Genomic DNA, 25,596 nt, shown 5'->3' on the forward strand with positions numbered 1-25,596 from the left:
AGAAGGGGAAGGAGGAGAGAAAGACTTGCTTAGTAGTAAGATCCTATTGTAGATGGCAGAAATTACAGAATTATGAGCTGGACAGATAGGCTCGTGGAGTGATAGGTAATACTCAATTCCCAAATACAATGAGAATTTTTTTTGCCCAAGGAAAATGGAAATCTGAAAATGAGATTTTAAATGGTCCAGGTTCTAATGTTGATATAGGGCCATTAACAAGCATGGCAAGCCTAGTTTACCATATTTGTGTGTCACTATGGTAAGCCTTGCACCATTCTGCAAGTATCTGTAATGTGCACATTTGTAAAGCCAATACAGAAAAGCAGAGGCACTTACACAAAGTAATTGTTTAAATTACCTCAAGAACATAATTGAGAACAACTCTACATCGCTCCTCCATGTCATGGCAAACCGGAAAGGCACAGCTGGACTTAAAAACAAAAATTGAGCGTAAAGATATTTTCAATTTAAAATCAATCTCATTAGTTTTGAAACCAATTATTCAGAAGGCTATATTATTTGTCTCTAATGTAAGCAAATTTGTTTCAAGAATTTATTTACTATCTTTTGTAGATGGGGTGCCAAATTTTCAAAAATATCATATTCATTTCTTAAATTATAAGTATTTTTTTCAAGTGGAATACAGCTATATATTTCATTATTCCAACAGTCCATAGTTAAGTATGAATCTGATTTCCAAGTAACTGCAATAGCTTTTTTGGCTACTGCCAATGCAATTTTTATAATTTTTTTTCTGATATTTATTCAATTTAGGTTTCAGTATTATCCCTTCAATATTGCCTAATAAAAATAATGTTGGGCTATGTGGGAATTTTAAAACAAGAGCTAGTAGAGTGTAAAAAAGTACCGATTTCTTGATTACATCGGAAACATTGGTCAGATAAATTTGGGTTTAATCTATTTATTTTTTGTGGTGTAATATATAATTGATGTAAAAAATTGTATTGTACTAATCTAAGTCAGACATTTATTGTATTTGTCATAGTATCAAGACATAGTGTTGACCAATTTTTTTTTATCAATTTTAATATTCAAATCAGTTTCCCATTTTTGTCTTGACTTATGAATTCCTGGTTTAATTGTCTGTTTTTGAATCAAATTATACATACAAAACGTAAATTTTTAAATTTTTCCTTTTTGAATTAAAGTCTCTATTTCATTAGGTTCTGGCATTAACATTGGTTGACCCAGTTTATCTCTTAAATAGGCCTTTAATTGAAAATAACAGAAAAGAGGATTATTTGATATTTTATATTTATTCTTTAATTGATCAATATACATCCTTCAAAACAATCACCTATATATCTGATCTCTTTTTGAAATCAGTTATATAAAAGTTGATTATCCATTGTAAAAGGAATAAATCTATTTTAAATTAAGGTTCTCTTTGCTAATAAAGATTTCTTTATCTCATCATCCTCATTTACCTTATTCCATAAGTCGATCAAATGTTTTAATACAAGAGATTCTTTCTTTTCCCATATCCATTTGGATTCCCAATTATATATAAAATCTTCTGGTATATTTTCTCCTATCTTATCTAACTCTATTCTAATCCATGCCGGTTTTTCTTCATCAAAAAAAGATGCAATAAATCTAAGTTGACTTGCTTTATAATAATTCTTAAAATATATAGGTCCTTTAAAATTATTAGTTATTTGGGGAAAAATAAAGATATCTACTAAAGTTATTTTGAACTCCATGGAGCATGTGAAGATCCTCCGATATCCAGGCAATCCTTCTTTTTTTTCCTTTTTTTTAAAGACAGGGATGTTGGGGGGGGGGGGGGAAGGGTTAAGGGGAGGGGGAGGGCTAATATTAATTTTCATTACTCTATTATTCTATACATTGTATGCAATTCTCTTAAAAATTTAATAAAAATATTGAAAAAAAGAATTTATTTACTTAAGTTGGACAAGTAATAAATGTGTTCTATTACTGTACTTTTGAGTATAATATACACCTCTAATTAGTATTCATGAAGTTTGGAATACACATTTTCTTGCAACAAACATTAAAAATTTGCTCATACCCTTATCTGGTGTGTCGATTTGTACTTTTCAGGAACAGACAACTCGCCAACAGATCTAATGACAGCTACAGCTTTGCTATCATCTGAAGGATCAGAGCCATTGCTGAGTGAACCATTTTCATCACTGTCCTCTGGAAGATCCTCATCTTCACTGTAACTATCATCAGAATTTTCATTCATGGTTGATCCATTTTCATCTTTATTTGGTGGCTCATTCAGTTGGAAAAGTTCTGAGATCATGTAATTGGCTGAAGCAATAATCTGCACAAACTGAAATTTTAGTTGAAATACGTTAAATAGGAATGCATTTCCTCATTTAATTCTGCTCAAACCTTGAGCAGCAAAATGTTTAAATTTTACAATTAAGGTTTAGACAACGATGCATCATAAATTCACTAACTGCAGAAATCTAATTTAATAAAGATCTCTACATCAAACAATTCCATTATCTGTAAAGTGCTTTAGAATAGCCTAAATTCAAGAAAGGTACTATAAAAAATACAAACAATTGTGTACACTAACCATGATGAAAAGTTTCATCTAAGCTGTAAAGTAACCAATAACTGATATATTTCGGAACTTACAAACACAAATATTATAGGAAAGTTACATTTCTGGAAATCAAAGCTCAGTCCTTCAACTATCCTTAATTTATGGTACAATAATTTTCTTGGTTTTCCTAGCATCATATCGTTTCTTGATCAAACACTACTAGTAACAAACACACTTTGTGCTATTAAGTGCCCAATCTGTCCCTCACTAGCTTTGATGGCCAGCAATCCCTTATCCTTTGACTCACCTGCCATGTACGTGGTTCTGTTATTCAATTACCAGCAATGCTGGGATTTCCTGCTCTACTAATCTCACTTACAATAAGCATGTAAACATTGGAAGACAACATGCACAAACCTGAGATGTGGCTTAATGAGTATTTTTGCACACAGGCATTTATGGCTTTAGTTTAAAGCAGCATAAAGGTTTAAAAATAGGGAAGTGTACTAATTACTTTGATGGCAGAATTTTAAAAATAACTTCAGAGTCTACAAAGACCAACATACAAAAAAAATATACCTGGGGATGTTTTTCTTTGTCCAGTAACTTAATGCAATTTAACAAGAGCATCCTTATGATACCGTAATGTTTTCTGTTCTGAACTTTCTTCATCATCATGTTGCTAGCAACCCTGTAAGCCGTAACACATGTTCATGCAAAGTCTTGGTTAATGTGCATTTGCAAAGTTGAATAACTATTCAACAAAGAGCAAGTTTCACAGTTCTGCACTGTGTGTAATATATTGGATATTATGACTGACCTTATCTTAATGCTTTTTCTTTTACATTTTTTTCATTTTACTTGTCTGGTTTTAATCCATTTGTGGAAGGGTGGTAGATGGATAACACATTGCAGAAATAGACCCACAACCCAGAAGCAGCAAAGTTTTTTTTGGAAGGAAGTATGGGGAAGACATGGGCCACAATCTCAAGAGTTCTATTCTGACACTGCTTATCTCCATTTCATTCCTTGTTATTACAGCAATATCCATTTGTTATCTCACACCACCAGTTCTCCTATGAGCTTTTTATTTAAACAATAAACTACCTTATTCAATTACCAAAGCCATTTTCAAGATCGTTAATTGTCATTTGCTTATACATATATACAACTAAATGAAACAACATTCCTCCAGACCATAGTGCACCCATACAACATGCATCACACGCAGCATGTAGAGCAAAATATTAACTATAAATAAAATATAATCCAAAATGCATCCAGTAAGGTACAGCACAGGTAAATAGTAAACAGCTTGCTGTCCTAGTGACAAGACCTTGATGGTGGCAGGATATTCACTAGTCTCACAATCTGAGAGAAAAACTGTTACCAGGTCTGGCAGATCTAGCCCTGATGCTTCTGTACCTCCTTACTGACAGTAGTGGGTCAAATAGATTGTGGGATGGGTGGTAGGGATCCTCAACAAAGGTAATAAAGGGACCCTTCATATGCAATTTCCCTAGTAAATGTCACAAATAAGGGGGGGGGGGTGGAGGAGAAAGAGGGGATGGAAGGGAGACCCAGTGATCCTCTGTGGTTTTTAAAACTGTCCTCCATAGGGTTTTGCAGTCTAATGCCTTGGAGCTTCTGTACCACACAATAATGCCGACAGGTAGGTCACTCTTGATGGTGCTCCTGTAGAATGGCGGCAGGGAGCCTTATACAGCTCAATCTCCTCAGAAAGTGTAAATATACAAATTATACAGAAAGTGTAAATATACACTCAGATTTATATTAAGTGCTATATGTAACATAATATATACAGTGCCTATAGAAGATTCACCCCTCTTGAAAATTTTCATAATTTATTGTTTTACAACATTGATTCAGTGGATTTAATTTGGCTTTTATTGGCACTGATCAACAGAAAAATACTCTTTCATGTCAAAGTAAAAAGATCTCTACTGATCTAAATTAATTACATATAATACACAAAATGATTGATTGCACAAGTATTTATCTTGTTCAAGTCAGCATTTAGCAGATGCACCTTTGGCAGAAATTATAGCCTTGAGTCTTAATCAGTTTTGCATATCTGGATGCTGAATTTTTTCCCCATTTTTCTTTACAAAACTGCCCAGGCTCTGACAGATTGCATGGGGATTGTGAGTGAACAACCCTTTTCAAGTCTAACCACAAATTCTCAGTTGGATTGAGGTCTGGACTCTGACTTGGCTACTCCAGGACATTAACTTGTTGCTTTTAAGGCATTCCTGTGTAGCTTTGGCTTTATACTTGGGGTTATTATCTGGCTGGAAAACAGATCTTCTCCCAAGTTGCAGTTCTCTTGCAGATTACATCAGGTGCTCCTCCAGGATTTCCCTGCATTCATTTTATCCTCACCTTCACAAGCCTTCCAGGGCCTGCCACAATGAAGCATCCCCAAAATGTGACGCAGCCACCACCAAGCTTCAAGATGGAAATGGCATGTTTTTGATGATGTGTGGTGTTTGGCAAACACGGCATTTAATCTGATGGCCAAAAAGCTCAATTTTGGTTTCATCAGACCATAGAATCTTCTTCCAGCTGACTTCAAAGTCTCCCACATGCCTTCTGGCAAATTCTAGCTAATTTTTCATGCTCCCCCCCCCCCCCCCCCAACAGTGGCTTTCTCTTTGCCACTCTACCATAAAGCTGTGACTGGTGAAGCACTCAGGCAACAGTTGTAAGCAGTCTCTCCCATCTCAACCACTGAAGCTTGTAACTCCTCCAGAGTTGTCATAGATCTCTTGGTGGCCTCCATCACCTGGTCCCTTCTTGCAGTCACTCAATTTTTGAGGACAGTCTGCTCTAGGCAGATTTACATGCGTGCCACATTCTTTCCATTTCTCAATGACTGACTTTACTGTACTCCAGAGGATATTCAGTGACTTGGAAATTTTCTTATATCCATCTCCTGACTTGTGCTTTTCATAACTTTTTTGCAGAGTTGCTTGAAGTATCCTTTTGTCTTCATGGTGTAGTTTTTGCCAGGATACTGACTCACCAGCAGCTGGACCTTTCAGATATAGATGTATTTTTACTACAATCAATTGAATCACTTTGACTGCACATGGTGATCTCTATTTAACTCATTTATATAACTCCTAAAACTAATTGGTTTCCACCAATGATGATTTGGTGTGTTATATTAAGGTGGTGAATACTTATGTGATTAGTTATTTTGTGTTTAATAATTACAATTAATTTAGATCATTTTGTAGAAATCTGTTTTCAGTTTGACACTAAAGAGTCTTTCTGTTGATCAGTTTCAAAAAAGCCAAATTAAATCCACTGTAATTTAATGTTATAAAACAATAAAACATGAAAACTTCCAGGGTGGTGAATACCTTTTATAGGCACTGTACATACAAACACAAACCACTCATTCATCTTCAATTTGTTCATTTCTGTTTTTCTGACATTTTCAGATAGGCTTTTGCAAACAATATTGAAATTAGAATGACAATTATGTCAATCCATAATTCAAATTATCTCAGCTAGACTGTTGTCCAGAAGACTTTCAGAAGTACAAACACCAAACCATAACACAAAAATGTATTCTTATTGTCAAAATTGAAGACATTTAATAGAATTGCTGTCAAAAGTCATAAAGACAATTTCCACCATGAGTTCAATTGTGTAATTGGTTACAATTAAGTTTTCTATGATAAAATGCGGAACTAATTGATTAACAGTCATTCAACAGTTAGCTGGGTTTAAAGATTTAAACACATGGACTCAAATATTTAAGTTACATAATTAAGTTTCAATGGAAGTTTATGAAAACTAAGAAACTGATTATAATAAAATAATTACAGTGCAATGTGAAAACATATCAACCTGCAAAGGAGATTAATGCACTGGTATTGCAAAAGATTTATGGGGATACTTGGCTACCTACTCAATATCTTTTCATAAACCAACTTAAAAATCATTAAGGCAAAATGTATGTCATGATACAACAGAAGATCAACTTGGAATCAATAAAGTAAATATTATTAAGAGAACTTTCTAAAGCAAATGTAAAAAGGAAAGAAAGCCATTCAATACAAGCAAACCACTGTCACTACAAAGGTCAAAATTGGGTGAAAAGATAAATGCTAAACATAGCATGCAACCAGAGTTAATAATCATCACATACAGAATAAAAGATTGGAAGTGATACAATGACAACTAGCATAGAAACTTTAGGGCAAATTGCTGTCTTCAATGACCCAAACCATTAAGGTACTTTAAGTTAAGCTTCAGATAGTTAGAAGGAAATGGAAACTTACTTGTATAGCAAAACTGCCACTGGCATTGTGAAAGGATTTTGATATTTGTCTTCAGTTGTTTCTTCACAAAGTGTTGTCAGATCATAGAGTTTTACAATATCACTTCCACTTGCTATAGGTGACAAAAACAATTGAGGACTTTCCAAAAAGGCAATTTTATCAGATAAATTTCTTAAAAGATTTATTTACAGTGAAACTTAAGTTTGATTAGGCATGCTAAACCATATTTGCACAGATATCTGCTGATTTCAATCTATGAAAACATTGTATTAAGTTAAAATGCATAAATCAAAATTACATTTTACCTTAAGTCTCAATACAAAAACTGGGGCAAGTTTATTAATCAAAAGCATAAAGATATAAATCAGTGGTATCAAAAATAAAATATTGAGCACATCTTGTATTAAGATAATAAAAATTACACATAGTAATTCAAGGAACACAGCTCATGCGAGACCGATGGAAGCGACTTCATTTTTTTTTTAAACATTTACAAATTTTCCTCAACAGAAAAATATTCTAAAACAGAGGTAGATACATTCTTGATACACAATGAGATGAAAAATTAGCACAAGTAAGCAAATTTCAGTCAGGTTTTAGTAAGATCAGTTATAATGTTTTTGAATTTCAGAGCAGATAAGACGGCAAGTTAAGCTCCTGCTTTTAACTTGTAACTTTATATGGTAATGATGGCTTTGCAAACCTAAGCAGCAGGAAGGACAGCAAGCTGGAGGTGGTGCTAATATATCCGAATCCAGAGTCTGTAATATTGTTTGCAAGCGTTCTTCCTGTGTAGGTGATGAATGACATTTAGAAATATCACTAGCAGACAACTGGAGAGCTCTTCTTCTTATCTAATAAAACTCTTTATACTAAACTAAGGTGAGCTTATCCAGTGCTGTATTCCATGTTGAAACTGTCATCTCTGAATATCCCTAATACTTCGATGTAGCAAGATACTTTTGAAAGCCTCTTTATATGCTATTAATCTCTGCAAGTTTTACATCATCCTGAGAGAAATTGATGTAGTATATGGTTATCTTGGATCTTCCTAGATTTGAAATGTCACTGCTACCTGAAACTGAAATTACATACCTCATTATATGCTACAGGTTGCAAGCCTTGAATTAAGCAACAGCACTTTAGTCCTTGGATTACAAGAACAACTGGTGTCAGGGAATAAAAAGCGTTGATAGTCAAATGTCCAACTTTAAGCAGATATCCAGAGGCATTGTTAACTTTGTGGAACCTTAATGGTCAAGTTATTGCTCACACAATTACTGTTTGAAGGGAGAAGGGAAAAAAAAAACTAACTTGGGTGGTAAAGTATGACCATGATTTTTTTTTCTTAAATCACTACACCTCTGGAAGATTGGACTTTGAATATTCACTTAAACCCCGCATTTCTGAGTATTAAACAATTTGCTTAAGCAGCATCTGAGGAGAAAGGAATTGCTGACACTTACAGTCAAAACCCTGGATCCAGATGCAAAATATTGACCCAAAACATTGCCAATTCCTCCCCAACCCACTCAAGTGTTCCTCAATTCATTAAGATCCTCCAGATTGTTTGTTGCACCAGATTCCAGCATCTGCAGGTCTTTATTTCTATGTTGCCTTTGTCATGGATTAAGAGATGCTTAAACCAAGTCAAACTCAGCATTGCCTACAAGGAGAACAGCAAGATCATCTTTGGCTGACTTGAACCATATAGAGCAATATAATACATTAAGATGAATGTGGACCCAAAAGATTTCCCTACAAGAAACTTCTGGCCAAGATGGCACTTGCGTACAACTCTTCTGGACATCTTCTGGATAGATCATGAAAACATATTTCAGTTCTTTTATGTCTTCTACATTTTTTTTGTCTTGGATGTGATTCTGGAATTGTTGGAGCCTGTGATTTGCTATTTGGAGACTGTTTTGGTGTTCCAGAGCTCTGCAGTCTCCAAAAGGATTCCAGGAGGTAGAGGCAGCATGCGCCAATCCCACGGCAGGCAGGTTGTGGGATGGGGAATGAGCCGATGCTTGACTCCATTTTGTCAATTAAAGCAACAAGGGAGCTTGAAACATCAAGGCGAATGTGGAAGGTGAGCACTGGCTATCTGCCTTTTGGCAATACTTTGATAGTAAATGAACCTTTGAATCTATTTCTGTTTTTACAGTCAATTTAAAAAATGGTCTACAATGCTATACTTGGTTCATGTGAGGTGGAATGCAGTGGTCAAGTGACTATGATCTGCTCAAGTCAACTGTGGTAACAGTACAGTTGGTAACCTGGATTGCAATTTTGCAGATATACTGTAACTGAACCTGAAATTTCAAATGTCATTGATCATAAAGTGGAATATTGGCTTCTACAATGTCACTACAAGATGCAATGGAAGTAGGTCAAAGATTGATACTTTTTTATTCATGGTTCCTATCGTCTACAAATACTGACTATATTTCACTCCAGAGCTGGCATTAAGGAATTCTTTTTTTAAAAAAAGGGAAAAAGTTTTATAAATTGAGATATACCCCAAAATAAATGACATTACACATTAAACCTTTAAAACAAATCAAAGCACAAGTTGTAAGTTGTCCCCTCCATACAAAAAATACAAACATAAGGCAAAGGGGAAAGCCCACTACTTTGACAAAGGTGTAATAATTTTAGACCAATTTATTATACTTATATTCCAGGTAGCGAGTGAAAAGGCAACCCATTTGAGTTGAGTATGATGGAACAGAACTGTTTTCAAATTAAAATAGGGGATATGTAAATACAGAAAGTTAGAACACAATTGTTTGATTTAATGCGTACAAAAAGCAACTGAAAATCTACAAAGTTGCCAAAAATACACTTAAAATAATGTACGATTGAAAACAACAAATCAATAAACAAAAACATACACTCAGTGGCCACTTTATCAGATACCTCCTTTACCGAATACAGTACACGTTCATGGTTATCTGCTGCTGTAGCCCATCAATTTGGTATGTGTTCAGAGATACTCTTCTGTACACCATTTGTAACTTGTGGTTATTTGTGTTACTGTTGCCTTCCTGTCAACTCAAATCAGCCCGGCCATTCTTCTCCAACCCCTCTCATTAACAAACTGTTTTTCTCACCCACAAAGAACTGCTGCTCACCGGATGTTTTCTTTTTGTTTTTCATATCATTCTCTGTAAACTCTAGATCAGTGGTCCCCAACCACTGCTCCGCAGCCCGGTGGTTGGGGACCTCTGCTCTAGACTGCTGTGCATGAAAATCCCAGGAGATCAGCAGTTTCTGAGATACTCAAACAACCTTATCTGGCTCTAACAAGCATTCCACAGTCAAAGTCACTTAGATCACACTTCTCCCTCATTCTGCTGTTTGGTCCTAACACTAAATGTAAATGAACCTATAGACCATGTCCACGTGCTTTTATGCATTGAGTTGGTGTTACACGATTGGCTGATTAGATATTTGCATTTACAAGTATGTGTACAGGTGTACCTAATAAAGTGGCCACTGAGTGTATAGTTTGCTTAGTATTATCCTAAAAGATCCAGGATTTCAAAGCTCACCTTTAAAAAGCCAATATGTATGCCCTTCTTTAGTACAATTAGCCTTTAGAAAAGATAGGATATTCTGAGCGATATCCTTAACCACTTTTGTAGAAAAGCTAGAATTATCCAAATTGGGAATGTCTTCTGTCTTAATCATTTCATATCGCTATGGAAAAAAAAAGTAAAGCTAATTAAACTGGAATTGGAAAGTATTGTCACCTTATAGAAAATTTCAAATTGCTTAGTTAAAATGGCATTTAAACTGGCTATCAATATAAATAAAATTGGAGCATAATTAACAAATATGACCATCTCCAGTTAGCAGTTTGTAATCATTAGCAGTAACGAGAAGCAAGTAGCAGAAAATATTAGCCTAGAGACTCCCATATACCCCAAGACATACTGAATAGCTGCTGGGGCAATTCTGTACACGTGGCCCAAGATGTCTCTCATCAGTGCAAGCGTGGCATACAAACAGATAAACAATCCTCTTTAACCTTTCCTCTGCCAAGGTTACAATGGAAAGTAGGCAAATAATTAAGTGGGGCAGGTGAGAAAGATCAGTGACCAGGACAAAGACTGAGTTCAAATGCAACAAAAATTAGATGTGTTTGAACTAACTTCCCTGTTAAGGAAAAGTTAACTAAACTTTAATCAACTAGTAGTGATGGAAATAAGGTTGGAATCTGTATTACAGTACTGCAGTTAATTTCGAAAGTCTGAGACCACAAAAGTCATTTGTGATACAAAGATATTTAGAGCATTTACTGGAATTTCTGTACCTTTATCTTTCCTGAATTTGATGAAAATGTTTATTGCTCCTGAAGTTAATCATTTTAAATACAAAAATGATAACTGGACTAAAAGCAAAGAATATTATACCATAAAGAAAAATATTTTTACCTGTACAATTCCATTAACGTGAAAGCACATGACAAGCTCTGGAACATTGCACATTAGATTATCTAACCAATAGTCAATCCCCGTCAATATATTAATCGGTTTGTTGCTATCTCTGAAAATTAAAAACAAAGCAACAGAAAACTTTTATAACCGTGTAACGCTCTTCTCCATCCACATTAGTGCAATCATACCCTTCCTACAATTTGGCAACTTGAATTGCACACAATATTTGAAGTGGGGTTCCAGCAATGTTTTCTAAAGTTATATTGTGATGTCCCAGCTCCGACATTTTGTTACAACATTTAGTATGCCTTCTTCATCACCCTCTCTATCCACGCTGCTACTTTCAGTGTCCCAAGTATTTGTGTCCCAAGGTCCTTCTGTTCATCAACTCTATGGAGCCCCATCATTTAGTACGTAGGTTATGCACTTGACCACCTTCCACAATACAATACCTCAATGACAGGATAAAATTTAATCTGCTATTGCCCCACCCAACTTTCCAACTGATCATTGTAGTATATATGGATTTCAGCAAGGCATTTGATATGGTACCCCATGGAAGGCTTATTGAGAAAGTAAGGAGGTATGGGATCCAAGGGGACATTGCTTTGTGGATCCAGAAGTGGATTGCCCACAGAAGGCAAAGAGTGGTTGTAGATGGGTCATATTCTACATGGAGGTCGATAACCAGTGGTATGCATCAGAGATCTGTTCTGGGACCCCTACTCTTCATGATTTTTTATAAATGACCTGGATGAGGAAGTGGAGGGATGGGTTAGTAAATTTGCTGATGACACAGAGGTTGGGGGTGTTGTGGATAGTGTGGAGGGCTGTCAGAGGTTACAGCAGGATATTAATAGGATGCAAAACTGGGCTGAGAAGTGGCAGATGGAGTTCAACCCAGATAAGTGTGAGGTGGTTCATTTTGGTAGCTCAAATATGATGGCAGAATATAGCATTAATAGTTAGACTCTTGGCAGTGTGGATCAGAGGGATCTTGGGGTCCAAGTCCATAGGACATTCAAGGCTGCTATGCAGGTTGACTCTGTGGTTAAGAAGGCACATGGTGCATTGGCCTTCATCAACTGTGGGATTGAGATTAAGAGCAGAGAGGTAATGTTGCAGCTATACAGGACCTGGGTCAGATCCCACTTGGAGTACTATGCTCAATTCTGGTTGCCTCACTACAGGAAGGACGTGAAATCCATAGAAAGGATGCAGAGGAGATTTACAAGGATGTTGCCTAGATTGGGGAGCATGCCTTATGAGAATAAGTTGAGTGAACTCAGTCTATACTCCTTGTAGCAACAGAGAATGACAGGTGACCTGATAAAGGTGTACAAGATAATGAGAGGCATTGATTGTGTGGATAGTCAGAGATTTTTCCCCAGGGCTGAAATGGCTAGCACAAGAGGGCAAAGTTTTAAGGTGCTTGGAAGTAGGTACAGAGGAGATGTCAGGGGTAGTGTTTTTTTTAAAAACACAGAGTGGTGAGTGCATGGGATGGGCTGCTGGCAGTGGAGGCAGAAACGTTAGGGTCTTTTAAGAGGCCCCTAGATAGGTACATGGAGCTTAGAAAAATAGAGGGCTATGAGTAAGCCTAGGAAGTTCTAAGGTAAGGACATGTTCGGCACAGCTTTGTGGGCCGAAGGGCCTGTATTGTGCTGTAGGTTTTCTATTTTGCAATGTTAGACAACACTCCTTGCTATCCATAATAAATGTATAAATCATACTTCCTACATTTACATCCAAGTCATTAATGGACATGGTATTTGTATTAACAATATGTTTATATAGAAGAAATTTTATATCAAGGTTTTTTTTAAAGAATAGAAAATAATTCATAATCTTTATAGAAATAACTGTTATACAAATACAGTACTGTGCAAAAGTCTTAGTGACCCTAGCTAAATATATTGTATGAGACCAAGACTTTTGCACAGTACTGAATATTATGTCTTTCCAGTTACCAACTAGTATTTAACATTTCTGAGCTAATGCAAAGCTATGCACTCTTATTTCTGTTTCCCAACCACGTTTCAACCAAAATACAGTACTGCTCAAAAGTTTTAGTCACTAAATACGAGATACACAGTACTGTAAATTATTTCATGCATTTTACTACATCTTCTAGAAGTCCCATTCTGAGTTTCATAATGTAGCTGTTTAAAGATCTCTAAAACCAAGACTTCACAAGTATGAATAAATTTTCAAACTCAGCTGGCAATCATTGGCATGTTAACAAATTATTCTGTTTGCATGCTTAATCGTTGAGGAATTCAAGTGAGTGCAATTACATTTGCACCAAGTTGTTTGGAATAACATTATGATTGTTAGATTGCTTAAAAACTCTTTCAAGTTAGTACAAAACAATCTTTTTGAAAATTATCTTGGAAAGTTGACAGTTCAAATACCAAATGGATGTTGTCATTTCTTGTTCCTGTTGAGGCACTACAATTTTCCTCAGTTCTACAGTTCAAGGTGAACAAGCATCAAGATTTGTAATTTTTTGCATTCACCTTCATAAACAAATAAGGCATGGGGAAAGGCCAGCATCTATATGTAGTCATCCAGCATTTGCAGAATCCCTTGTGTTTGTACCAATAAATGGTGTTTGTTTATATATGTGTGTTCCCCCAAAAACTGATTTTACATAATTTTAATGTCTACAGTAGTGGGAAAACAGAAAATTCATACAACCAGTAGCTTTCAATATTAGGTTTTACCTGAGCCTTAAACTGACAGCTGGATATTTTCCACCACCAAAGATAGGCATATTTGAACCCACGAGCATGTGGATATCTTCAAACGTCCAAAGAATATTCCTAACAAAGTCATTTTTTAGCCCCTTTGGAGTAAGAAAAATATTAAAATATTTTGAAAGTTTAAAAAAAGCAAATCAAATAAAAATCAGTTATTGTGACAAGGCCCACTAAAATAACAGTACTAATTTTATTAAAATGCCAATCAGGATCTATTATAATAGTTCCCTTTGTTCAGTGAATTCATTGGAAATGGTCATCTTCACCATACCTGACTGTTTTCCCCTTCATTCAAAAAAGTAGTCAGGTTTTGTTCTTTCGGGGCAGAGGCCACCTGCTCTAACACATATGTGGCTCCCAGAGGAACATTCCCCTGCAAAAAGTGCAAGCATGTATATTTTTACCCAATACACACTATTTAATCATTGAATAATTGAAAATGTAGAATATCAATATAGAGCCTATATTAGACTACTATGCAGAAATGGTCCGGACTTTTAAATCTTTTGAATAATTCTGAAGCAATTTAAGGAAAATTGCACTAGCTACCGCATCTGTACTTTTAAAATATAATGGAATTTTAATAATTATTAATTTCCTACAATGTTATGCTCAAATCACAGTGTGAAGAAATATTCAGGTTTTCTCCCCATTTTTATGCTGCAATTTGCAAATCCATCCAAATGAACACAAACAGTTATCCAAAATATACTAGCTGGAAAGGGAAATCATTCAAATGGCTGTCAAGGAAAATAATATATTTGATTGAAAAATTCTAAAAAGAAATACACAATTGCTTCATATCATTACTTCTACTATATGCTGCCTGGTGATTATACTTCCAAAATAAGTCCACAAAAATGTCATAATAAATTGAGGTTGTAAATATTATTAACATGAATAAATAATTAGCACATTTATTTTTAACCTGAATAAATAATTGGTAACATGTTACAAACCCTACTCAACACCTTCATTTCATTTTAGGAAACATATTTCCAAAGTTTAAATAATTCTACCTGTTCTTGAGGATTTTGAGGATTTCCATCTCCAGGGACAGAAGTAGGGGCTCTCAAAGGTGCAGGCCATGAGGATTTCTCTACTTCTACTTGGTTTTCCTGAGAATGCGCATCTGTGGGTTGTGCTATTGGAGTTGAAACAGCTTCTGCTGGACAATCTCCATTGATGCTAAAATTATTGAAATGAATATTGTATCTTTCAAAAATCTTGATAACAATATAAACAGCTGCTATTCAAAATAAAATTCAACAAGTACAATTTTCCCCCAAATCATTAAGCGTAAAGCTTAAACTAACTGAAAACTGGTGGTTTTACCACAATGCCTTAGCCAATGTCAGCAGATCAGAACATTTGCTCTGTTACTGGATTCAAGACAGAATCTAATGAGCTCTGCAAGAACGGGTCAGATGCAGCTGTATGCCAGGACTAGTTGGCGTACAAATTACACCCATCACGGGGACAACATTTAATACACAAAAATATTTATTTCACTTTGATGTCTTGTTAATACAGGAGTTATTTTATAATTTCTAATTATAAATAATAAATCTACAAATTTTCCTTCACTAATCTTTAATATGTTAAAAATAGATCAGAAGTCTATCAGAGCAATTAATTAGCTTTATTTGTCACATGTCCATTGAGGCATTGTAACAGTGAAATGTGCTTTATGCGTCAATGATCCCACAGTCCATGATGAGCTGGGGTAGCCCACATGTTTCCAGCACCAACACAGCATGCGCACAACTTACTGACCCTAACTTGTACATTTTTGGAATGAGAGAGGAAACCAGAGCATCTGGAGGAAATCCACAGGATCAGAGGCAGACTGTATAAACTTCTTGTGGACAGCGGCGTGAACTGTGATCCTGTAGCAGTTGCTGTACACTAACTGCTACTGTACCATTCCTCCCCGATGGCATTAAGATGCGGTCGATGCATTCCAGGGACTGAGTCTCATATCTGATGTCTGGATATCAGAATCTACTCCACTATGCTGATACCTGTTCGTACACAGGATTAAGCGTCCCATCATCCATATTTAAAAAAGGTAAACTTGGGCACCTTGGGTGACATGCCCTTATAAAAGAGTATGATGTGGCCCATTATCTATACAAATAAATGGAACATTTATTACCTTTGAAAATAAATTCAGCGTCTAAATACCTAGCATGTTAAACTTTATAGAAGTATTATCCTTAAAGTTAAATCCACACTGCTATTATTACAGATGAGACTATGATACATAGTGATGAAAAGAATTAATGACGGGAGAATTTAAGCTGTGCCAATAAAGTGGTACAGCCATTTATCCAAAAATTCTAATTCTGCTGTATTGTCCACTTACAAATATTTTTATGTTAACAGTATCTTAGTTTACTCAATCTCGCACAGTAAGCCAACTGAAATGAACATACAAACCATCTTCCTTCTTCCCCCCCAACCCAATCTCAATCTAGATTTCTTGATTATTCTGTATCAGGTTTTACTGGGTATTGTATTACATTGTTTCAACAATACTACCTCCAACGATTTACAAATATTTCAAAAATTGAAAACCAAATCTTTAGTAGAAAATGCCACAAATTCTGAATAAATTGTGATATAATCAGTTTAATTTATTTTTCTGTACTGTCAATTTTTTTGGGTTTCATCCTGTGAACTATTGAGACCAACAGACTTCACTTCACTTCAGCTTGGATGATAAACTATATTAATGGCTACTGGTTGCCAAAATAGGAATTAATTGATACATGATTACACCACATTTGTTGGTTAAAAAACTGATTCATGTCTGTGCTGGGTTTAACAGACTATACTTTTGCAGTATTCCCAGTCTTTACTGCTTTGTTCACATAGAAATATCAAAATAATGACCAACATCAACATAATGTCTCAAATTACACCATTAGCATCTATACACACAAAAAAAACTGTACAATGCTCCCTTCAACTTCCAAGGAACAGAGCTCACAATATAATAGCATTTTTCAGCAGAAAAATTTGTACTTTACTCCTGAGATCATGATTTTAGCAGACTACTAATATTTTAGTGATAAAGATCAAGTTCTTGGCTTTTCAAAATTATTTTTAATAATTCTACTGAAAAGGCAAGAAGATAAATAATTCTTCCCAAAAGGCAAGTTTGAAGTTTGTTAATAATAATGGTGCTACATGGGCCAAGTGCAATGTATGGAGAAAATAGGTTTATGTAAATTGGACTGAATCAAATCAGGCATCTTGACCCAAAATATTTTACTTCGCCGGGACAGATCAAGTTATGATCCATACTTGCTATTTTGCCACATCCATACTGTTCTTGTGAGTTAAAATAGGTTCCTGTTGTAAGGGTGTATTTCTATGGAACCATCAAATAACACTAAATATTGAAGTAAACTAGGCAATTGCAACATATTTAATATCCTCCATTCCTTTCCTGTCCATATACCTATCCAATTTTACTTTAAATGACAATACCGAACCTGCCTCTACCACTTCTACTGGAAGCTCATTCCACACAGCTACCACTCTCTGAGTAAAAAAATATCCCCCCCCCCCCCCTATGTTACCCTTAAACTTTTTCCCCCTCTCAACTCATGCCCTCTTGATTGAATCTTCCCTACTCTTAACAGAGAAATCCTATCCATGTCAACTCTATCTACCCCCCCATAATTTTAAATACCTCTATCAAGTCCCTCCTCAACCTTCTACGCTCCAAAGAATAAAGTCCTAACTTGTTCAACCTTTCCTTGTAACTTAGGTGCTAAAACCCAGGTAACATTCTAGTAAATCTTCTCAGTTGTCCCGCCAGAACAGGTCCCACCTTCTCTGGAAAACTGTCCAATTATCTATAAATCTGAAGTACTCCTTCCTGCACCGTGTCTTCAGCCAGGTGTTGATCATCACTATCTAAACCCACCTGCACGTGGCACTGATAGCAATCCTGAGATTGCTATCCTGGAGGTCCTGTCCTTTAACTTGGCACCTAGCTCCCTAAACTCACCTTTCAAGACCTCCTCACTCTTCCTACCCACGTCATTGGTCCCTACATGGACCACAACATCCTGCTGCTCACCCTCCCTCTTGAGAATACTGAGAACTCGATCAGAGATATTGCGAACCCTGGCACCAGGGAGGCAGCAAATCATCTGGGATTCTCGATCTCTTCCACAGAACCTCCTATCTGTCCCCCTAACTATCAAATCCCCTATCACTACTGCTCTCCTCTTTTCCCTCCTTCCCTTCTGAGCTGAGGGTCCAGTCTCGGTGCCAGAGACGCAACCACTGCAACTTGTCCCTGGTAGGTCGTCTCCACCAACAGTATCCAAAACAGTATACTTATTGTTGTTGGGAACGGCCACAGGGGTGCTCTGCTCTTCCTGTCTATTCTCCTTCCCTCTCCTAACAGTCACCCAACTACCTGTCTCCTGATTCCTAGGGGTGACTATCTCCCTGAAACTCCTAAATAAAAACACAAAATGCTGGCAGAACTCAACAGGCCAGACAGCATCTATGGGAGGAGGTAGTGACGACGTTTCAGGCCGAAACCCGAAGGGTTTCAGCCCGAAACGTCATCACTACCTCATCCCATAGATGCTGTCTGGCCTGCTGAGTTCTGCCAGCATTTTGTGTTTTTATTTATTTCCAGCATCTGCAGATTCACTCGTGTTGTCCCTGAAACTCCTGTCTATTTCTGCCTCTGCCTCCCGAATGATCTGAAGTTCATCCAGCTCCAGTTCCCTAACACGGTTTGTCAGGAGCTGCAGCTGGATGCAGCTTTTGCAGATGTAGTCATCAGGGACACCTATGCTCACCCTGACTTCCCACATACTGCAAATGGAGCACTCAATGGCCCTAACTGCTGTCTCCATTACCTACTTGTAAGCTAATTAGATGAATTAAAGGAGCTTACCTAGCCTTACCTCACCTGGAGTGAAGCTCGTACTCAGCCTCTGCTCACTTTTTAAATTCCCCCTCTGATCTCAGAGGCCAACTTTCACGCGCCTGCGCAGTCTAGCCTCTTTGCCCCAATCAGTTAAAAAAAAGCTTCTCTCAGAGCTTCTTTTACCTCTTCCCTCTCTGCCTCTTGCTTCGATTTACCACAAGATTTTCCTGCTAGTTCCCTTATTGGTGCTGAGCAAAGACCCTTCATATCTATAACTCCAGCCCATGGGTTCATTGAAAGTTACAACAAGCAAATGCAGAAGAAAAGTGATCTAGCAAGAGATTGTATACTGAATAAATGAGTGAGTCAAATGGAAGATATGAAAATACCATGAACTTGTGCTCTTTGGTGCAAAAATCAGTTAATGTATTGCACAGTATATGTTAAAGTGCTAATTCATAAAATATCAAAAGTGAACAGTTACAGAAAGCAGTTAGGAAGGCAAATAACATTTTAAGTTGTATTCAAAGAAGGGCTGCAATACAAAAGTATAAAAGTCTTGTTGCAATCATAATAAATTTTAGCAAGATCATAGCAAAGCCTTGTGTGCAGTCTTTATTCTCTAATTAAGTATATTTGTCTTAGATAATGTGTTAATTTGCCAAACTAATTGATTACTGAAATGACAGAATTCCATAATGCAATCATTAGTTAGAAAAATGACTGGAAATCTCAGCAAAAATGCTCAGCAATCCAAAAGACAATTGTCAGAGTTGATGGTAAGAAGCTGTTTTTCCAGAAAAAAAAACCCTTAGATTCAAACTAAGAGTGAAACAAGAAGTTTCTTTACTTCATCTATCCCCGAAAACAATGAATGCCTAAGTCATCAAGTATATTCAAGTTAAGTCTAATGGTTTCTTCGGTGCCAAAAATCTAAGGGATATTAGAATTGGACAGGAAAGTAGATTGCAAAAAACAGTGAGTGCCAATGTAGTGTAGCGATTAGCACAACACTATTGCAGCTCAGGACATTCCAGAGTTTGGAGTTCAATTCTAACTTCATCTGTAAGGAGTCTATCCGTCCTCCCTGTGGAATGCATGGGTTTTCCCCACGTGCACTGGTTTCCACAATGCAAAGACGTAGCAGGTAGGTTAACTGGTCATTATAAACTGTTTCATGATTAGGTTGGGGTTAATCAGGATTGCCAGGGCAGTATGGCTCAATTGGCCCACAGGGCTTACTCCATGCTGTATCGCTAAATAAAAATAAGTAAACTGCTGGAGGAATTTAGCAGGCCTGGCAGCATCTTTGGAGGCAGAGGATGATTGGTATTTTGGATCCAAATACTGGATCAGGTTTCTATCTATTAAGTTCCTATAAGCACTTGAAAAATTGCAGAGAACTAGTCTCCAAGGAGGAACACATTTGCAATAGAGTGAGCACAAAAGAGTTCACCGATTGATTTTTGGAATGACTAGGAAAGGGCTACAAGGAATTCATTCTTCGAGACGAGAATAAGCCTGGGCTTATTCTCTCTCATGTTTAGAGGAACAAGAAACTATCTTCTGGAAATAACTTACAGTAGATTCAGGGATCCTGTTTACCTGGCTAGAATATCTAAAAACACAAGGCTGACTCAAAGTAAGACCAGCCATATGGGACTGAGATGAAAAGTTTCTTCAAAAATAATGAATCTTTGCTCTTTGCCAAACAGAACCATGGATACCAGGTTCTGCAGGTGACAGATGGATAGATCTTTGGATCTTAAGATCAAGGGATGCAAAGTTACTACAGCTGAAGTGAAAGATCAGCCATAATGAATGAAAGAACAGGCATGAAGAGACTGAATGGTTTATACTTATTTTCTCACATTTGTAAATTGCAGAAGTAAAATTCTCCAAATTATTACTTAACAAGCGTAAAAGCTTCCTTATTGACTTTTTCTGAACTGTCAAATATTTAGCTAGGAAAGAACTGAATCCACAGACCAGAACACATTTCATTTTGTACTGCACACAACTAGATTTAGCCAATGCCCCATGTCCAACCTCCGTAAAAAGAACAAAAAGAAAAAAACACTCCACTTAAGTAACTGAATTTACATTAATATACTTGCAATAGAACTTCTAAGATAGTTCCGAGCTATTAACTGATGTTAAAATGCACACTTACCTATGGTAGAGAAATTTGGACAGAATTGCTTTCTGATAAAAATGTTCTCTGCTCTTTTTTTTCCTCTGCCATTTTGGATCCACTAACCTTTGGTATAATTCTTTTAACCAATTCCAATCCCCTGTCTAAAGAAAACAACTCTTGTTAATTTGCAAAAAAAAAGAACTTAAAATAAATAAACAACGAAGGTTTAGATCAGAGGTCAGCAACCTTTTTAACTCTGTGGGCCAGAGCGCGTATAAATGAGTGGACGGTGGGCCAGATAAATGCCATAAAAAACTTGAAATATGGAAATGTTTGTTTGATGATGAACTTCAATAAAAAAATAAAAGTTAAAAAAATATGGGAATTATCCATTTAAATATATCTAGTTATGTATTGCCTCAAATTAATGAATAACACATGCTAGAAAATCATTTGTGCTTAAGGTTGCCTACCCCCAGTTTAGATAAAGCGGTAACAAAACAGATATACTCATTTCCAATGGATCAGGAGTCCTCAATGCCTTATAAAATTAATAAAACATCCCAGCAAGGATCTCATTATGACTGGAAACCTATCATTTGCACCACCAATATAATCAAAGTAGTTCCTTACAGAATTACTTGCTGCCCCCGTGGATGAAAGAAATATGTTGTGCAATGCAACTCAGTTGATGTCAAAATTAAAATAGTTTAGAATATTCCTTCTCACATCATAGAATATGGCCCACAAGGAGAATATATTAGGAAAGTGTGAAGGACACAAGATGTCTGCAAAGGACAAAAATATTTTAATCAAGTGGACAAGAAGCTGCTTTAAATATTTAAAACGTGAACCCATTCCAACATCTAGTTCTTGTTCCAGTTTAAATGAGATACTGACAATCTTTTCTCTTAGAGGGCATATTCTTCAATTAAATATATTTCATAATCTTTAATGTGTTCCATTCTCCACAATTGGTAGCTTGGCTGTCCAAATCTTTCAGGAAATAGTCCAGCTGAATTTGGATAAGTTGAGTGAAAGAAAGGTGGAAACAAAAACTATCCTTTTAGCATTTCCAATGGGCCTAGATAAACATGACTGATGCTCCATCTCCTCCCCACCATTATCTACTTGCTTACAAAGTTGCTTTAACATCCTTACGATCTGATTACATGCTAACCACACACCATTTTACAGCATCTCCAAAACAACCAAATTTATTATTTCAGACCCAAACCTGCATCCACAATCTCACTTTCATAAAGTGTTCTAAATTTTCTACTCATTCTGCAACTGATCTAACTTTGCATTTGGTCTTCTGAATGAACTCCAGCCCTACCCGATTCTTCCCCTTCAACTCACTGACAATAGTTTATGTGCTGAATTTCTGCAAGATGGGCCAATAGAATGCCAAGAGGGAAATGAAGGCAATATATTTCAAAGAGTTCCACATTTCATGAAAGTAATTTCTTGCTTCCATTCCAAGATTTCTCCATAACTCTGGCATGATAATGCCAAAACCTGGCATATATAGATAATAAAACTCAATACCTGGGCATATTGCAATTCGTCTGCATTTCACTGAAAAAATAATTACTGAACTGTGCCATCTGTTCTAGATAAGGAGTTGCCATAGATCCTAACAAGAAATGTAAACAGTTGGTGGATCAGACAGAGAGAAAAAAGGAAAGACAGAAAGTTCATAGATTAATCTGATCTTCTCCACAGACTGGAGAACCCAAAAGTGGGATCAAAGTACAGTGCAGCACAGGTACAATCTTACAGAATCCACAATCCTGCAATTCAAGTGAAGTCTTTCTGCTCAGCATAGTAGCAACAGAAAGTTAACTAGATCTCTTAAAGGCATAATAAAAATGGGATTTTGGGACAAGCTTGTTTTGTGGGCTGGAATGGGGTCAAAATCATTGAGTAATTTATGCAGGTTTACAGAATTAATCACCAAGGAATGACAGCCGCAAATCTGCATGCAAGTAAGAATTTAAAAGTTTTATTAAAAATCCCTTTTTTCATGGAACAAAATCTTGAATCTCATTATGATATTTCTAATAACAATAAATATCTTCAAGGTAATTCGAACTGTTGAAATGACTCCAATATAGTTGACAATGTATGTTAATTTGAACTCTTGTATTTGCTCACATTAACCAGTACAACAAAGCACCTATAGAGTGAAGGAAATACATAGTTAAATTACTAAGCACTTTGTTAGTTTTTAAACTTACCTGAGACGAGGTCACAAAAAGCTCCTGAATATCCAATTCATCAAGCAGGAGAGTCCTTCCAATGCGATGAACACCCATGCTAACATGTGATTTGCTATATGGAATCTTCAGCAACTTTTTAATGTTCTAATTTTAACAGAATATGGAGTTACAATTTTGGTCACATTAAGGTATTTGTCAGTAACCTCTAATGAAAATACGTACTCAATTTAACTGAGCATTGATGGAACACAGTGACAAATCACCATTTAATCTATCCAAAATACAGTATGTTGACATCTTGATACAATAACTACTCAATAATCCAGAAAATCACATTGAAATGCATTGTTTTCCATACTAAAGTCTTAACAATATCCCTCACTAAATATTTTGTATGTTTAACTTAATAATAATGTGCTGTTAAATAAACAAAGCTTTGTGTGCTTTACACAATATGAATAAAAAATCTATTTTTCATTTTACTGTGCTTCTTAATAAAGTAAAATAATCAACTAACTTTCACTCCAAAGATGTTACATTCACACAAATTAAAAACTATAAAAATGTTAAACTAAATTGAATATTTACAAAAAAATAGCCAAGTGTAAATAAGCAGGTACTGAAGCTGCATTGAAATTCGTAGCTTGGTGTGCTATTATTTGATTGGATAATACATGTCTAGCATAACTAGCAACAGCAAACACAAGAATAATGACGAATCACTGCAGTCTATCACTTCAAAATAGAACAATACAAATAACTAAATTATGTTGCAATGGTTAGGCAATATGCTTCAGAATTGATTTCATTTATATATTTCAAAATGAATAATTCAGTTACATCTTTGAAGCAGTTTTACCAAAACCTCCTGATAATTTCCACTGAATTATAATACCCCTAAAATTTCATGAGTATTCTAGGGGAAATTATATTTGAGAAAAATTAAAACTGATATACGATTTAGAAATACTGCAGCTTTACAGAAACACAACTCATTAAAATGAACACAGTACCTCTGAATCTGATACAACATCAACATCATTGCCGACGCAGTCAATGAAATCGTATGCCATTCCAAAGCTTCAGGAAAAATAAACAGTTTAATAAATCTGATAAATTCACAAAATAAAAGCTATAAATTAAACAAGATAAATTCAGATGAAGACATGAAAGGTCAGTTCATATCCAGCACTTTATAAAGAATTCTATTTTGTTTATGATTATTAGACCCTGACACATCCTCAATAGCCATACTTATTGTTCCTCATCATCAATTCAGCATCCTTCTCATAGTCAAGCTGATTAGATGCAGATAATTAGATCCACAGATGGTTTTGGATTTATTCTTTACATTAGTTTTAATTTTATTACATTTCTAATACAGGCCCACAGCAGAAGACATCTCACAGGCACTTCAACCTTGAATCACGTGGACAGCTAAGATGCATACATCAGAATTCTCCTTATTGACTATAGCTCTGCATTCAATGCCATCATCCCCTCTAAACTAATCAATAAGCTACAAGACCTTGGCCTTAATACATCTTTGTGCCCAGCTCCAATGCCGTATTGAAGTTTGCTGAAGACACAACTGTCATAGGCTGACTCAAAGGTCATGATGAATGAGCATATAGGAGGGAGGAGACCACTACCACCGACCTCTTACTCAATGTCAGCAAGACCAAGGAGCAGAATATTGACTTCAGAAGGAAACCAGAGGTCCATTGCCCAGTCCTCATTGGAGGATCAGAGGTGAAGAGGGTCAACAACTTTAAATTTCTCAGTGTTATCATTTTAGAGGGCCTGTTCTGGGCCCAGCACACAAGTGCAGTCACAAAGCAAGCATGGCAGCACCTCTACTTCCTTTGGAGTTTGTGAAGATTCGGCATAACATCTAAAACGTTGACAAACATCTATAGATGTGTGGTGGAGAGTATACTGACTGGCTACATCACAGTACGGTATGGAAACACCAATGCCCTTCAATAGAATATCCTACAAAAAGTAGTGGATGTGGGCCAGTCCATCATGGGTAAAGCCCGCCCACCACTCAGCACATCTACACGAAGTGTTGTCACAGCAAAGAAGCATCTACCATAAGGGACCCCGACTACCCAGGTCATGCTCCCTTCTTACTGCTGTTGCCATCAGAAAGGTGGTACGGGAGCCTCAGGATCCACACCCCCAAGTTCAGGAACAGTTAATACCCCTCAACCATCCACTACTTGAACAAAAGGGGATAACTTCACTCATCCTATGA

General features: G+C 36.2%; 1 protein-coding gene across 2 annotated transcripts in view; it reads right to left on the minus strand.

The window, feature by feature from the left end:
* edrf1 (erythroid differentiation regulatory factor 1) overlaps nt 1-25,596 on the minus strand; it is a 61,629-nt gene that overhangs the window by 24,447 nt on the left and 11,586 nt on the right. The window contains exons 3-14 of one of the 2 annotated variants that reach the window (XM_059947706.1): nt 24,350-24,416; nt 23,355-23,480; nt 21,148-21,272; nt 15,088-15,256; nt 14,340-14,441; nt 14,033-14,154; nt 11,304-11,415; nt 10,419-10,566; nt 6,862-6,973; nt 3,125-3,236; nt 2,054-2,323; nt 359-430 (exon numbers count right to left, since the gene is read on the minus strand). In XM_059947706.1, coding sequence (XP_059803689.1) covers nt 359-430; nt 2,054-2,323; nt 3,125-3,236; nt 6,862-6,973; nt 10,419-10,566; nt 11,304-11,415; nt 14,033-14,154; nt 14,340-14,441; nt 15,088-15,256; nt 21,148-21,272; nt 23,355-23,480; nt 24,350-24,416 — 1,537 coding nt within the window. The remainder of the gene's footprint in view (nt 1-358; nt 431-2,053; nt 2,324-3,124; nt 3,237-6,861; nt 6,974-10,418; nt 10,567-11,303; nt 11,416-14,032; nt 14,155-14,339; nt 14,442-15,087; nt 15,257-21,147; nt 21,273-23,354; nt 23,481-24,349; nt 24,417-25,596) is intronic. The other variant, XM_059947707.1, reaches the window with a different exon arrangement.

The sequence above is a fragment of the Hypanus sabinus genome, chromosome 22 (assembly GCF_030144855.1).
Source record: "Hypanus sabinus isolate sHypSab1 chromosome 22, sHypSab1.hap1, whole genome shotgun sequence".
Lineage (NCBI taxonomy): Eukaryota > Metazoa > Chordata > Chondrichthyes > Myliobatiformes > Dasyatidae > Hypanus > Hypanus sabinus.